Genomic DNA, 13,894 nt, shown 5'->3' on the forward strand with positions numbered 1-13,894 from the left:
ATTTGGAACCACTGGAAATTAAGTCACTGAACAAATACATAAAGTATTAGTAGCAGGGGTTGCTCAGGAGCTAATGCCAAACTGTTAATATTTTAAATGTGATGTTTAACATCCTCTGCATAAATATGATCTTTGGCATAAATTCAACACTTTTCCACATCATCTTATTGACCTCACCATCCATATATGCAATAGTAAAAGGTAGTGGTTGTTTTTCTAAACTAAATATTAAAGATTAACTCTCTAAGAATTATTGTCACATTCAGTTGATGGCACACAATGCAAACTACTATTAAAAAAATTAAAGGCACAGTGCAAATTACAAATCACTCGTATCAATGTACTGTTAACTACTGCTGTCATCATAGACTATATTGGTAGACACATTTTATAGTACTGTAATTACGTTAGTTAGAGGTGTGATTTTAGCTGATATAGTAATACTCATGACTGCAACATAAGAGAATGAAATGTGAGGAGTGTTTCCATATAGATTTGACCAAGAGATGTCTTGTTTTGTTTGTTTAATGTTGCTTTACTGAAAGTGAAATCTTTTCATGGAAAGGCTTAGTACTGAATAATCTCCGGTTTAACATAAAGGGGAAAAAGTTAACCCTGTCTATTTTTCACATGTATGACAAAAACAATTTTTTTTTCTCCTTTAAATAATTGTGCATTATCCAAACAACTAATTTTAACCCTAAAATATTGAAAATATTTCTGACTCAGCATAATTTTCTTTTCTCGATCCAAGGCTAATGAAATATTTAATATTGAATTTTCAATCCCCACGTAAATTAAGAATTTCATTTTTAAATCCTGAAAATTTTCACAGGAAGTAAAAATTACTTACTACCTAACAGAGTTTATTTTTTTCTCCTCTACAAAAGTCAAACAAATGTTCCACAGAAAATACAATGAAAAACTAAAACTAAAAATCTTGGTATTGTTGTGCTTTCTCTCAGGGTAGTTGCATCATTTTATTACATAACTTGAATGGTAAAATGTCTTCATGTCAAAAATGTCTTTAACAGATGGAACAGGGGAAACCCCTTTCTTGCTTTTGTCTGTCTATTCCAGACACTTTCCAGGACTGTGTTTATATCATCTTTCAAACTGTCTCCCTGCAAGTGCAACTGCATTTTCATGTTTGTGTAATAATCTCTATATAAGAAAAAATTGTCAGGGCTGGATATTTTAAGGCAAGACTGTGTGGTCAGCTGAAGCCAGAGGACCTCCAGCTTTGCTTATGCATTGAGCTAGGGGGAAGAAAACTGGTGAGGTCCCACATCTTGATCAGGTTTGTTAGCTAGAGGGCAGTGAGATAGCTTGGGACCTACTGAATACTGGGATGGCAGGTAGAGCTAGTGTGCAGGACTCACTGTGTAGCTGTGTAGATGTGCCATGCCTTTAATTAGAGTTAATTAGACAATTTTCCCCCTTTTTTCTGGTTCTTTCCCAGAACAAGGGAACCAAATTAAAAAAAAAAAAAAATAGGAAAAAAAAAAAAAACAAGACAGAAAAAGCGCTTGTAAAACCTTAGAAGGCAATTGCTTGCATATCCAATGCCTGCAGTTACTTTCAGCTTTCTTTTCTTCCTTCCTTTTTTTTTTTTTTTTTTTTTTTTTTTTTTTTTTTTTTTTTTTACACACAGAACTAGGCTGCTAATTAAACAGTGTCCCTTTAGGAAAACAGATGGAGGGTTTATTTTTTTTTGGCTCCTGTCCTTTTGCCTCTCACTTGTTTTGTGGTCACTGTATCTATAGGCAAGCTCACCTTTCCGAAAGAGTAGATCTGACGCTTCCAGTCCTCATGAGCAGGCTCTGAACCTCCTGAGTGCTTGTTGTCAGTCCAGACAGAGAGCCATGATGGCTAAGAGGAAGGTCAATAGACTCGGAACTGGTGTGAAGGCTAGTCATGGACTGGTAACTTGGTGTGTCCTTACTGCCCGCTGAAGAGCTGCTCAGGTTTGCAGCCCACACAAGACCACCTGATGTGAAAGAGTGCACTGAGGCGGGACTGGAAGCCAAGGAGTGACTTAAGCTTACAACATCTGCATTTAAGTCCGAAGGTTTACTGAAGAGGGGGCTGCTGCTACCACTTTGCCCACCTGCACTGCCCATGCTGCCTGTGCCCGAGGATGGCGATTCCAGGCTGCCTTGCCGTGCCAAGGTGGTACTAGGGCTGGGCATTGCCGATGTGGGTTTCACACCTTCAGTACTGGGTGCAGAGGCAGCTTTACCACTTGCCTTGGCACCAAACAACCTAAATGTAAAACAAATAGCTTTAGAGAAACTGATAGCCACATCAAACATTCATGGCGTAACATCCTAAGAGCCAAACTACACATTTTTAATTACTGCTACTAAAATCATGCCTACCTAGTTGTTCAATGGCATCTCAAAATTAAATTCTCTTAACCATATCATAATAATCTTTTTGTTTTTTTTTTTTTCATTAGCAACAGCTGTTATTTTCTCCTATTCAGATGTGCTCTTTGCACATGCAGACCCTTTTACCCAGAGAGGTAAAATAGGAACATTTTTGTCTTATTGCATAAACAGATCACACTTTCACCCAAATTCAGGAATATAACATTCCCACAGCTAAGTCATTAGCTTTTAAACCCCTCACTTCTCAAATCAACTAAAACAATTGCAACAAATGCTTGCAAAAGTCTACACAGTTTTAAAAAACATCTAGTATTTGTATAAAATTTTCCCCTTTTTCTTTTGTGCAGATACTCATGTAGTCATCAGTCATGTGGTAACCATTGAGAAAGAATAAACTGCACCAGAGCTAAATGTGCTCCATTTGTTTCTACGAGCAGTCATGACAGAGGTGTATTTCACATAATTGTTCCCAATAATTCTATAGAAGAAAATTTCTACTCTGATGATGAGAAGAAAACCAAATCCCCTAAAACTGTTGAAATAAAGGTCATGGGATGACTTAATGTCTTACTGGAAATGTTTTAAGCTGCAGTTAAAGTGCAGCTCATAAATTAATGAGAAATAAATGCAAAGCTTATCGTGATGTGAAGTAAGCATGCCTAATAATGTAAGAATCCATTTTACTTATAAACAAGCCCATAAAACTCAGTTGCAGCTCCTGCAGCAGATGGTAACTGGAGATGCTGTTTTGGTAGCTAGGCACGAGAGGGCACTCTTGGCTTTTTTTCCAACAGTGGAGCTGCTCCATCCAAAAGTGAATGCTGATTTATACATTCCAAAACTTTACATAGGGCATCTCCAATTGAAATTTAGTCTCGATTAATATATACGAAGAAAGGTGTAACAAAGCTGCTTGGATAATTAAATTTTTCTAGTTGGAGCTGCTGACAACATGAAAGCAAATACTTTATTAACCTACAGAGCTCGTCAGTTCTCCGAACAGGCTACACCACCACCTGTTCAGGTGACAGACCACACCTGAATGAGTGTTCTATTTGGGGATTAATCAGAATATTGAGAAAGAACTTCTCATGTGCCTGAAGAGTCAGTAAATAACTTATTCAAGCTTTCAAACTGTTGTTATGGGAATGTACTTAAAATGGTCAAAGCTCAAGCAACAGCCATGCCTTGTCTGGGGAGGTCTTTAGGTCTACAGAAATATTTGTCTTGTGGAAAGACATATTATCCTTTTTGCCTTTTTTATACTCAGATCTCTGCTTGTGGGAAAATATGCCTTGAAAAAGCTTTTTGCCCAGTGGATACTGGTTTGATACATTGAAAATCCCTCCTTTATCTACAGCAACTCCAGGAATTCATAGAAAACACTTACCTTCGAAAAGTGGGTGACGCAATATCTGGGTATTTGGATCCTGGCTGCCTAAGACCCGGTGTGGCAGAGGCGCTTGCAGAAGTTGGGCTGGATTTGGGGGAACTTGATAGTGAGACACTCTCAGAATCAGACACGGCCACTTTCTCCTTCTCCTTGTCCGTCTGATTGATGGTGACGGGACTGGACCTCCCAGACCCGATCTTGCTTGGCTCCCGCAGTTTGGTGGCGGCAGCACCCGCAGACTTGCTGCTGACATTGGAGTCGATGCTGCTGGTGCTGGAGCGGTGTCCGCCTCGGCCGGGGATCCCACTGCCACTGGACTTTGACGGGCGAGGCAGGCTTCGATACTGCAGTGTTGTCTTTGAGTTCATGTGCAGGACACCATCATCCTGGTTCTGGGAACCATCTAAGCTTGTCTTCCGCCCTGCGTTGGACTTCCCACCGATGGCTGAAGATTTTGGCATTTTTCCCAGAGTCGCTGAGCCACTTGTGATTGTGGCGCCACTTGTGGTGATTATGGTAGAAGAGCCCATCCCAGACTTCTTGAACCCAAAGGACCCAGTAGCAGTCGATCGCCCAATGCCAGAGGGAGGCTTCTTTCCTTCATCGCCGCTGCTTTTCCCTGCATCTGATGGAGAGCGCTGAATGGAGGCTCCTTTCAGGGGAGTTTTCACTTTTTCTGAAGCTTTAGCATCATCTGTTTTTCCTAAATAAAAGTATATTTGAAAAGGTCACTTTGGTTGAAGCTGTAACATCTCCATATTTACTATTTCAAAATGAAAAGAATAAATAAACAGAAATACTACCCTAAGAAAACAGACCAGCTTAGGACTCTGTAGTACCCCATAAGCAGTCAGTAACAGGTACAATACATTAAAGTAAGCATTAAGTATTACAAGCCTGACATTCTTCTGAGAATTTCCAGTTTCTTGCATAGGAAGAGAGTGCACTTGTAGAAAATATTCCAGAATGGATTACAAGGAATTTTATCTGCTGTGGTTTTTTTTGTTGTTGTTTGTGATTACTTGTTGTTGTTGTTGTTCATATTAATAGTATTTCTATATGTAAGAAATGCTAAAAAAATAATATATAGTGTATGTGTTTTGCATTGTGCATTGTGTTGTATTGTGTATAGTATTTCTATATGTAAAAAGAAATACTATTTGAAAGTAAAATATGAAATATAGTTAATATTTGCAGAAGAATAATTATGCATGTAGAAATTAATGGTACTTATCGAATTCCTTGGTTGTCATTGATATATATTTTTTTTTAGCTTGTAACTAAATTTGTTCTGTTGTTAGTTATAAAAATTGCCAGAGAGAGATTATGTTGTCATGGTATGAATCTTCTTGATCTATAATGATATCAGTTATAGGAGTTAATAGTCTTTGTCATATTCTTGATGTCTTTTCAAAATTTTTGATTTTCTGAGAGGCTGTCTTCTATATGCCTATATACATGTACCATACATGTATGTTCTACATAACATATTAATAACTTATTAATATTAACATATTAATAAGGCATTCAGAAAGGTTTAAATAAGATACCCTCTTCCATCTTAAAAGAAGATGGCAGACAAAAATGCCTTTTCTATTAAATAGTCTAATTTCTATTTAAGCATCTATTGTATGCTCCAAATAAGGCACAAATACTTAGCACAACAAAGTATTTAATTCATACTTCAAACAATTACAAAGTTTTGGAGGTAAATGGCCTGATTTATCTTAAGGAACCAAACTGTAATGAAGAGCAACACCTACAAGTCAGAAATAAATCCACTTGTGTATTTATACAGTGCACATTTTATGCCACACAAATACATGCACCTACCAAGATACTGATCAGACATCTACACTGCAAACACACAGACTATTAGGATATGCTTACAAATTTAAGGCTTCAGTTCTGTTGTGCACACTGGCTGCTCATCTTCAGTAAAACGGAAGACCTGGAAAACTTAGCTTGGCTTTGGCAACCCTTGTAGGATATCTTCGTTTAATTGCCAATATGGGGTGTAACTACTGTAACATTGACCACTGCATTGATCCCTGGAGATCTCTCAGACCAGAGAATAACCAATATTTAGTAGTTCCAAATTGCAAAGAAACAGAAGTGACTTACAAAGGGAGGAGCTCCTGGTCAGTTACTGTTACAACCAGGTGTTAATACACACTCATTAAGTGTTTGGTCAGACCAAAAAAAAAAAAAAAAAAAAGTGCTAGAAAATGTCCTACAAAGGACTGATACTGTCCTAGTAAAATTATGGATTAGAAGGTCTTAAGAACAATGGCTTCCACTAACTTTGGACTTTTGCTGCCAAAGTAGATTACAAGAGTGACTGTTACTTCTGAGAGACCTTTCAGAAGGTAAGAAACCATTTAGTACTAAATAAAGTCTATAAAACACATATATTTTTACAAGTTTTATTTCTTAAAAATGGACTATAAAATACCTACTGTATGTAGAACACAAATCCAAAAATTCTTTTAAGAATTCCATAATAGATGTTGATGTACTTATATGATAAGAAAGCAAAATGTAATCACAGTTTATGCTATAGATACATTTGTATTTAATTAATAAATTATTGGTATGCAGTGTAGTAAAAAAGTGGTTATAAAGATGAATAGTTTAGTACATTCTGGCAATCTTGGCTTGGAATCATTTGTGAGAATAAATACCAATATGCTTAAATGAAGTCAAAGTTTAAAGCTTAATTTTTAACACAGCAAACTGAACTACGTAAGTTTCCTACCCGGGGTCTTGAGAGCACTGGTTCCTGCTTTGTGCCTGGACTGAGTTGCTCCTACTTGTGCAGTCATGCCTCTCCTCCAGGATCCAGTCTGTGAAACAGAGAGGGATGCTTTCTGACCCCCCTTCTCTGACTCTTCAGACAGCCCCAAGGGAAGGCCTTTCCACTTGCCACTGCTGTCTATGCTGCTGTCAAAATCTTCCTCTGGTTTCTTCAGCTCTTCAGTGCTGCCCCAAGTTTCGCTGTCTGTAACTGAGCGCTTCTCTGAGTCTGTCTTCAGCTAGAAGAGATTTGCATGAGAAGTGGTCAGTCTCAGCATCTTCAATACTCACTGCTTTCTTAAGTCTCAGGAAGGAAGGAGAATAAGCACTTATAATAAGATTTATTTGTACTGAGGGAAATGAAAACTTCCCATCTAAAATGTTAGCATCTTGATCATAAAAATTTTAAAACTCCTACTTTGGGAAGATATTTTCCTTTTTATTTTCAGAAGATTTCTACTCTTTCCTTCATAGCTAAGCTGCAGTGAAGTAAAACATAACTTACTCTAATCGTCAGCAGAAATACCCTATTGTTTGTAAGCCCCCTCTGAATTTCACAAGTGAGTCACTGTGCTGAGAAGTTGTACTAAAAGTTTCAGTGTGGAAACTCCTAAATATATTACTAAAATCACCACAGTATGGTCTCTTGCTTTTACCTACCCAAACCTTCCACTGACCAAATTAGGACTATTGCTCCAGCAGTAAAGGTTATGTTGTACCACTACTGAAAAATGAAAACATTACCAAAATGATCAGTGTTGCAGTAAATGTCTTTTTCACTGGTTTGTCTCCTCTAAAACCGATCATTTTTGAACAAGAAAGTGGCTCTAGTTGATAGAAGAGCAGCTTTTGCAAGTACTACCCCATCAGCAGGATGAAGGTAACCAGCTGGGGTCACGCTCACTCAGAGACTCAGTCCCATGTGGAGGATGCCCAGGGGGACCTAACACCCCTGTGGCATCTGCTTTCCCACAGCCCGTGCTGATAAGGGTGTGCTGCAAGGAACAGCTCAGCAAGACAGGGCAACGTACCTTAAATAGATACATTAGATATCTAAAATGTGGCTTAAACAGAAATACTAGAGACTGATCCTACCTTTTGTGTTGGACAAGACTTGCAGTCTGTGTGCTGACAGCCTGTTTGTTGTAACATTTCCTCCTCTGTTTTCCTGCAGCCTCCTTACCTCAACCTCAAGCCTCACCTGCCATCATCTCATCAGTCCTGTTCCCCTCTTTCCTCCTTCTTCTTTGTCTTTTCATTTAGTTTACTTACTCCTCTTTAACTCCTCTTTTTACTTACTCCTCTTTAACAATAACAAGTGGTGCCCCAGTCAGGTAGCTCATTGCTTTTGTCTGATGTAAGGAGAGCTCTGACCCCATACAGACACCCTAAGCAGGTATACAAAATGAATCTTGTTCAGAGGAGAGCTATTTATTATTCTGTTTTGCCACAATTCCTCCACAGAGACCCCTCTGTGGTTGCTTCCTAGGCACTGCTGTCATAAGTAGGATTAATACTGATTAGATGACCGATGGAATAATCAGTTACTGTCATTTGTGGCATACAAACTGCAAAGGTTCTCTATACTCTCAAAATTTCATATGTGCTTTGGGAAGGCTTGCACAGATTTTGGGTAAGGATTGGTGGGTAAAGAGCCTAAGAAAACATCTACATATATATCACAGGGTCCTTCAGATGAGAGTTTTCATTGCTTCTATTGTTACAACACATGTAATGTTCCCAGAATTTTTCTCATAAATGAATGGTTATAAACACATAGTTATGCATTTTTTAAAGCATCATTGAAAACTGCATCATCTCCAGAAATGACAAGTACAAGACTTTTTAAAAGCCTCTCTTCACCATTATTCGGCCCAAAGAGCAATGTTAATCCTGTTTTAGTATGTAAACAGTAACAAAATATGCAATTTATGCTTCAGGATACAGCCAGCCTGCACTGCTATGATCACTTGAAAGGACTGCAAAAGGGAGCTCTGTTGTTATGTCCTACACCTGGAGAGCAGCTGGCAAAATCCTCATATATTGTGGTCATCTCAGCTTCTGGCTGAGATTCCAGCTAGTATGGAATACTCTGCTTTCTGATTAATCTGTTTGATGTGAAAACTAATAAAAGTCTGTTCATAGCTGTCATAACATAATGCAGCTCTGGCAAAAGAAAGCAATATTTGAACATGTGTTGTATCTCTGTTTATCACAGAACAAATTGCAAATATTATCAGGTTGAGTATCTGGAACATGAGATCACTCAAATGGAAAACACAGAAAGAGTTAAATAGTCAGCCTGAGATTTCCCATGTGGTGATGGTGATGATGCAGTGGAACAAGTCAGCCAGGACCAGCTGGCCATCAGCAACTGACATGAAAGGGAAGAGGCAGATCTCCAGTTTAGAAACCATGGGAGACCCTGATAGAGTGGCAAAGGCAATGGTAGGAGCTGAAGAATGCTGGAACTTGTGTAAGTATCACTGCACAAGTACATCAGCCTGAAACTCATCTTGGAGCTTCTATTGCAGATTAAAGTAATTTTCCTTCCCAAAGTGACTCTACTTCTCATTTTCTGGGGGAAATGATAAAGATGTGTTTTTCTCATATTGACATATTCTCACATAATTTACATCTACAAAACAGTTCTCTGAATTTCTGACACTGCCTGCCTGCAAGAGTCTAAACGGAATTTAGGTTGTCAGTCTTGAATCCTGGATATATGACATCAAATCACTGAAGGCACAAACTCTTCCCCTATGCTGAGTTTTCAGCCTTGAAGTTCCTTGCTAATGAACTGAAGATGCCATGGCAGAGAATACTTTTCTAGTGGTACTCTTTTCTTTTCCTTTCTTTCGTTTTCATAAACTGAGTCCTGTAAGCAGTCTACATCATCTTTTTCATCACTTTCAATTTAGAGGGGAGCTGGGAAGAAATATTGGGATGCCTGGCACAAGGGGCAGGTATCTATCTAAGGGACGTTACCTATCTATCTATTTACCTATCTATCTATCCATCCATCCATCCACCCATCTTTCTATCTTTCTACACCATATACAATATATGTTACATATATGGCTTGTGGTTCTACTCTTCTCAGAACTCTATTTTGATGCTGTGCAGACCTTGGACTAAAACACTTGGATCGGTGTTCATGATTTGAAAGGGAAAAAAAAATTATGAATCAGTAGTGTCACAGACAATAGGTCATGGGAACATTTTCATTTGTAGTGTTTGCAACAGGGAACCAATCTGTTAAACTTTAAGTAATATTAAAGTACTTAATATTTTATTTGTGGGGTTATGGAAAATATGGTTAGACAAGACTTCAGTAGGTGTGTTGGTCCATGTTCCTGTTTAAAAGACAGGTTAACAGCCAGAGCAGGGGCTGAAATATATTTTAAAGTAAGCAAGTCCATACTACAAGAGCTACAACACCATGGGTATGGGTATGCACAATACCATCTAGAGTCTTTAGCCTGAAATTCCTGCAGAACCAAGCAAACCCAGCAGAAGGATGGGTATTTTTTTATGGCAGGCAACCTCAAAGAAAGCAAATTATAGATGACATTCCCATAGGCCATTTCCATTCTTGTACCTAACTGGGGAGAGGAAGCTCTACAAAATATGGACTCCCTACTTCTGGCTTTTATCTCCCAGTGGAGAAAATAGAAATAGGGAAAGAACATTACAGCCTAGACAGTTTGTCTCTGATATGTGTCAGATCATGAAAAATGAAAACTATTTCACTTTACGTTGTGCTGTCTGTTGCAAAAGATACTCACTCCAAATGCAATGAAGTGAGTTGAAATGCACTCAACACAGATTCAGTAATGATGTGGGGTTTTTTGGTGCTAAGGTGCACTAGGGACTCTCCCAGGACAGGCAGGGCAGGGTCTTGCCAGCTGGGGCCCATCCTACAGCTTTCATGGGTGGGACAAGCCCTGCCTGGCTAGATCCTGCCCTGTCTGCCCTCAGCAAGGGAGCAGGGCAGGCCAGGGAAACTGGGACATCAGCCCACAGGTTAGGGTTGGTCCCTACTCAGAGCTTCTCACCTATAACTGTAATAGAGGAACTTATAAAATATGAGTATTTCATTTGCTTTGGAATATTGTTTCTAAAGCTTTTTTTTTTTTTTTTTCCTCTCTCTCTCTCTCTCTCTTTCGTCTTTTCTCCCTCTTACTTTTTTCCTGTCATCCCACATGCTTGTGTGTTGTTGCAAGAAATGGCAATGGAAAGCTACTTACCTGGGCATGGGCATTCTTTCTTGAAGAGGCAGTTATATTGGAATAAGAGCTGACAGATGAGGTGGTGTTCAAATCATCTGTGCTGAGGTTGTCAAGAGTGTCACTGAGGCCACTACTTACTGAGCTGCTGTCATCCCAGCTGCAGAGAAAGAAACACATCTACTTTACGTACTGTGTATCAATAGGAAGAAAGTGTCTCAAAATCTATAGACACAATTATTTATTCTTCGAGAGGTTAACCAGAAAATTTTCAGTACTATTTCCCAATGTATGGTGAATATTAGTTTTCAGACTTTTAAATTAATTATTCACTCACAATTAATGAAAGACCCAGTTGTCTTTTAAAAATTTAACATCAGCTCTAAGCAAGCAGTAGAGTAAGTCATTAAAAATGTTGTTTCATGCTTCATTGCAATCACATTCAGTACACTGGCAGGGAAATCCATTAAACCTACCTGGTATTGCTAGCCAAAGCATTATTAATAGGTTGGAAAACACCTGATGGATTTCCAGGCTACAGAAAAATAAAAGGAGCATTTCTTCTGCAGCCTAATCAACTGTCAGTAGGAAGCCAGTATTTCCAAAAGTTTTATTTTCTTGTCTTAAGCCTTTGTCTCATGGGTGCAATGTCATCAAAATAGGATCCCTGACAATACAGTCACCAGGGTTGACAGAGAACACGTTATACATCTCTCAAGAAACACAGGCTGTCAACTCTTCTGCTTTGGCAGATTGAGGCAGAGATGTAAATGAGAGAAAAGCTACTTTTACAGAAATGTCATCTACCTAGTCTCACAAAAGTATTGTTTTTTTTCCATGGAAGTTGAAGTTGGTCAGTGTTTCTCCATAGTGTTACATTACGACTATTAGTTTATTGCAATATAAATCATTATAGCAGTATACTTGTAACACAAGAAAAAGAACACCTTGTTCTGCTCTAACCTATGTCATGGGCCATCTTTAAGGTCATATTCTGCAATTCCCCCCTTAAATCTAAAATTCAGTCCTACAGTCTGGTTACAGCTGCGTACTATTACTACCAGTTGTTCAGAGCAAACCAGGAAAATATCTGTGAATATTGTTTTGTGAGGTTAAATTCACTTGTTCATGTAAGGCCTAACAGCAGTGACAGGGAACTGCATGCTACGAAATGTGTGCTGTGCTGCACCAGAAAGTTCAGTGCACTAGTCTTGTATCATAGCAACTGCAGCAAGCATTACTTTGGTTTTGTGAACGGTAGAAAATCACATTACAAGTCACTCCAGTGACAAGGTAAATGTATTTCAGAGGGCAAGAATTTATTACAGTGCTACGCTTTCCTCTGTTGAGTACAATGACTAGAAATAAATACAACTTCTGCAACATTGCCAGGTAATATACGTTCAAGTTATTTTAAAATGCAATTTCATATCTAAGCAATTAGAATATCAAACCTTATAGATTTCCCACATGCACCTAAGAACCCTCTCCCATTTACTAGTTATTTATACTGTCCACATTTTTCACTGTCTAATGTGATATGGAATTTCAGTGATGCTAAATGCCAGATTCAAACAGTATGCACCACAAAAGAATATACCTTGTTATAACTATTAAAACCAAGAACCTTAAAGACCGATAAGAAAATAGATATTTTAAAATGCAGGTTGGTTTTAGAAAAGATAATATGCCTTCATTAATAAAAAAAAAAAGTTAACAATCATGAGCCAGATCCTATGTATTGGGCACTTGCACAAGCAACATGAACTTCTAATGTATGATCATTCATGTTGATTAATACTTGACCATCAGTTTCCTGAGTCTAAGGCCCTGGGAACAAAGATCGACATTTAGTTCTGTTTGCACGTTTGTTCACTATTTTATTTTATATTATTGTTTGCTACTTCATTTGTTCTCATTTTTCTCAGTAAGAAGATTCAGATTTTCTAAATTCTGAAATAGTTCATCTGAGTCATAAAATATAAATATGACATTTGTTCTCTACAACTGAAGTTGCCAGATAAAAATGACTATGCTTACATTCTATTATATCTTCTCTGTTGTGTTTCACACTCATCACACCTCACTCACCAGTGGCTTATTAGCAGGTTCTGGCAACACTCATGGTCATCTTGTAAGATACATAGAAGATTACTTTGACACTTCCACTACTGACCTTTCAGAGCCATCACTATATTTGTCTGTAATTATTTCTCTGATGATAAGTGGTCAGAATTTTTCTAAATTTGAGGGATTTCATCCCCCCCAGATTTCTAATAATTTATATATTTAATACAAATGTATAATAATACAGTATGCCTGTAAAAATAAGAATATCCCAAATTGCTTTCTTTTCTGTATGTCACTTTTCTAAGGACTATTAGAGGGGCTGATTCTTACTTGACACAATCTTTTAAATTGTCCTTTTGATAACATACAGTAAAAAATGAAAGCTACAACAAAACATATCATGAAGCAATGAAGATCATTGTACTGTGCTTACTTTAGTGCATTGTCCTGAGTCGTTTTAATGTGGCCATGCAGTTAAATCTCTTTGCTTTTGTCACACACCATTTCCACCTTTACAGACCTCTTTTCCCATCTCTAGATAGTTTAGTTGCTATCAGATAAGTTAATATATTTTCTGAATAATGAAGATGCTTCATTTATAATTTGTAACACCACATGCATATTAATTTCTCCTTTAAGCTAAAAAATCTGGTAAAATTATACGTGCATCACCTTGAGACTGAAAACCCATTCTTGGTAGTCTTCAGCAAATTCTCATCAAAACAATACTGACATTATTTATTGTCAGTATACCTAAGGGACTTAACATAGGCTTTTAATATACTGGCTAAGATTTGTCTTTCACTTACTTGTCTCTTTTTCATGCACCCTACACTGTTTATGACAAGTAAGGCTGTTCACTGCTGTTTATTAATGGCTGATGCCGTTTCCCTTGATCAAAACACATTTTAGCTACTTAGAACTTTGGCAAAACCTGTTTTTTGTTATTGTCGGGTATTAGCCTTGGGTCGATTTCTTTAAAAAAAAGTTGTCAGCAAATGCAGTTTTGCTAT

At 37.9% G+C, this 13,894-nt stretch overlaps 1 protein-coding gene across 2 annotated transcripts in view; it reads right to left on the reverse strand.

Moving 5' to 3' along the window:
• NAV3 (neuron navigator 3) overlaps nt 1-13,894 on the reverse strand; it is a gene marked incomplete at both ends in the record, with an annotated part of 270,085 nt that overhangs the window by 56,436 nt on the left and 199,755 nt on the right. For both annotated transcript variants that reach the window (XM_084295258.1, XM_084295257.1), the window contains 4 exons: nt 1,777-2,265; nt 3,784-4,489; nt 6,545-6,821; nt 10,833-10,971. In XM_084295258.1, coding sequence (XP_084151384.1) covers nt 1,777-2,265; nt 3,784-4,489; nt 6,545-6,821; nt 10,833-10,971 — 1,611 coding nt within the window. The remainder of the gene's footprint in view (nt 1-1,776; nt 2,266-3,783; nt 4,490-6,544; nt 6,822-10,832; nt 10,972-13,894) is intronic.

The sequence above is a fragment of the Netta rufina genome (assembly GCF_964035555.1).
Source record: "Netta rufina genome assembly, chromosome: 1".
NCBI classification, from domain to species: Eukaryota; Metazoa; Chordata; class Aves; order Anseriformes; family Anatidae; genus Netta; species Netta rufina.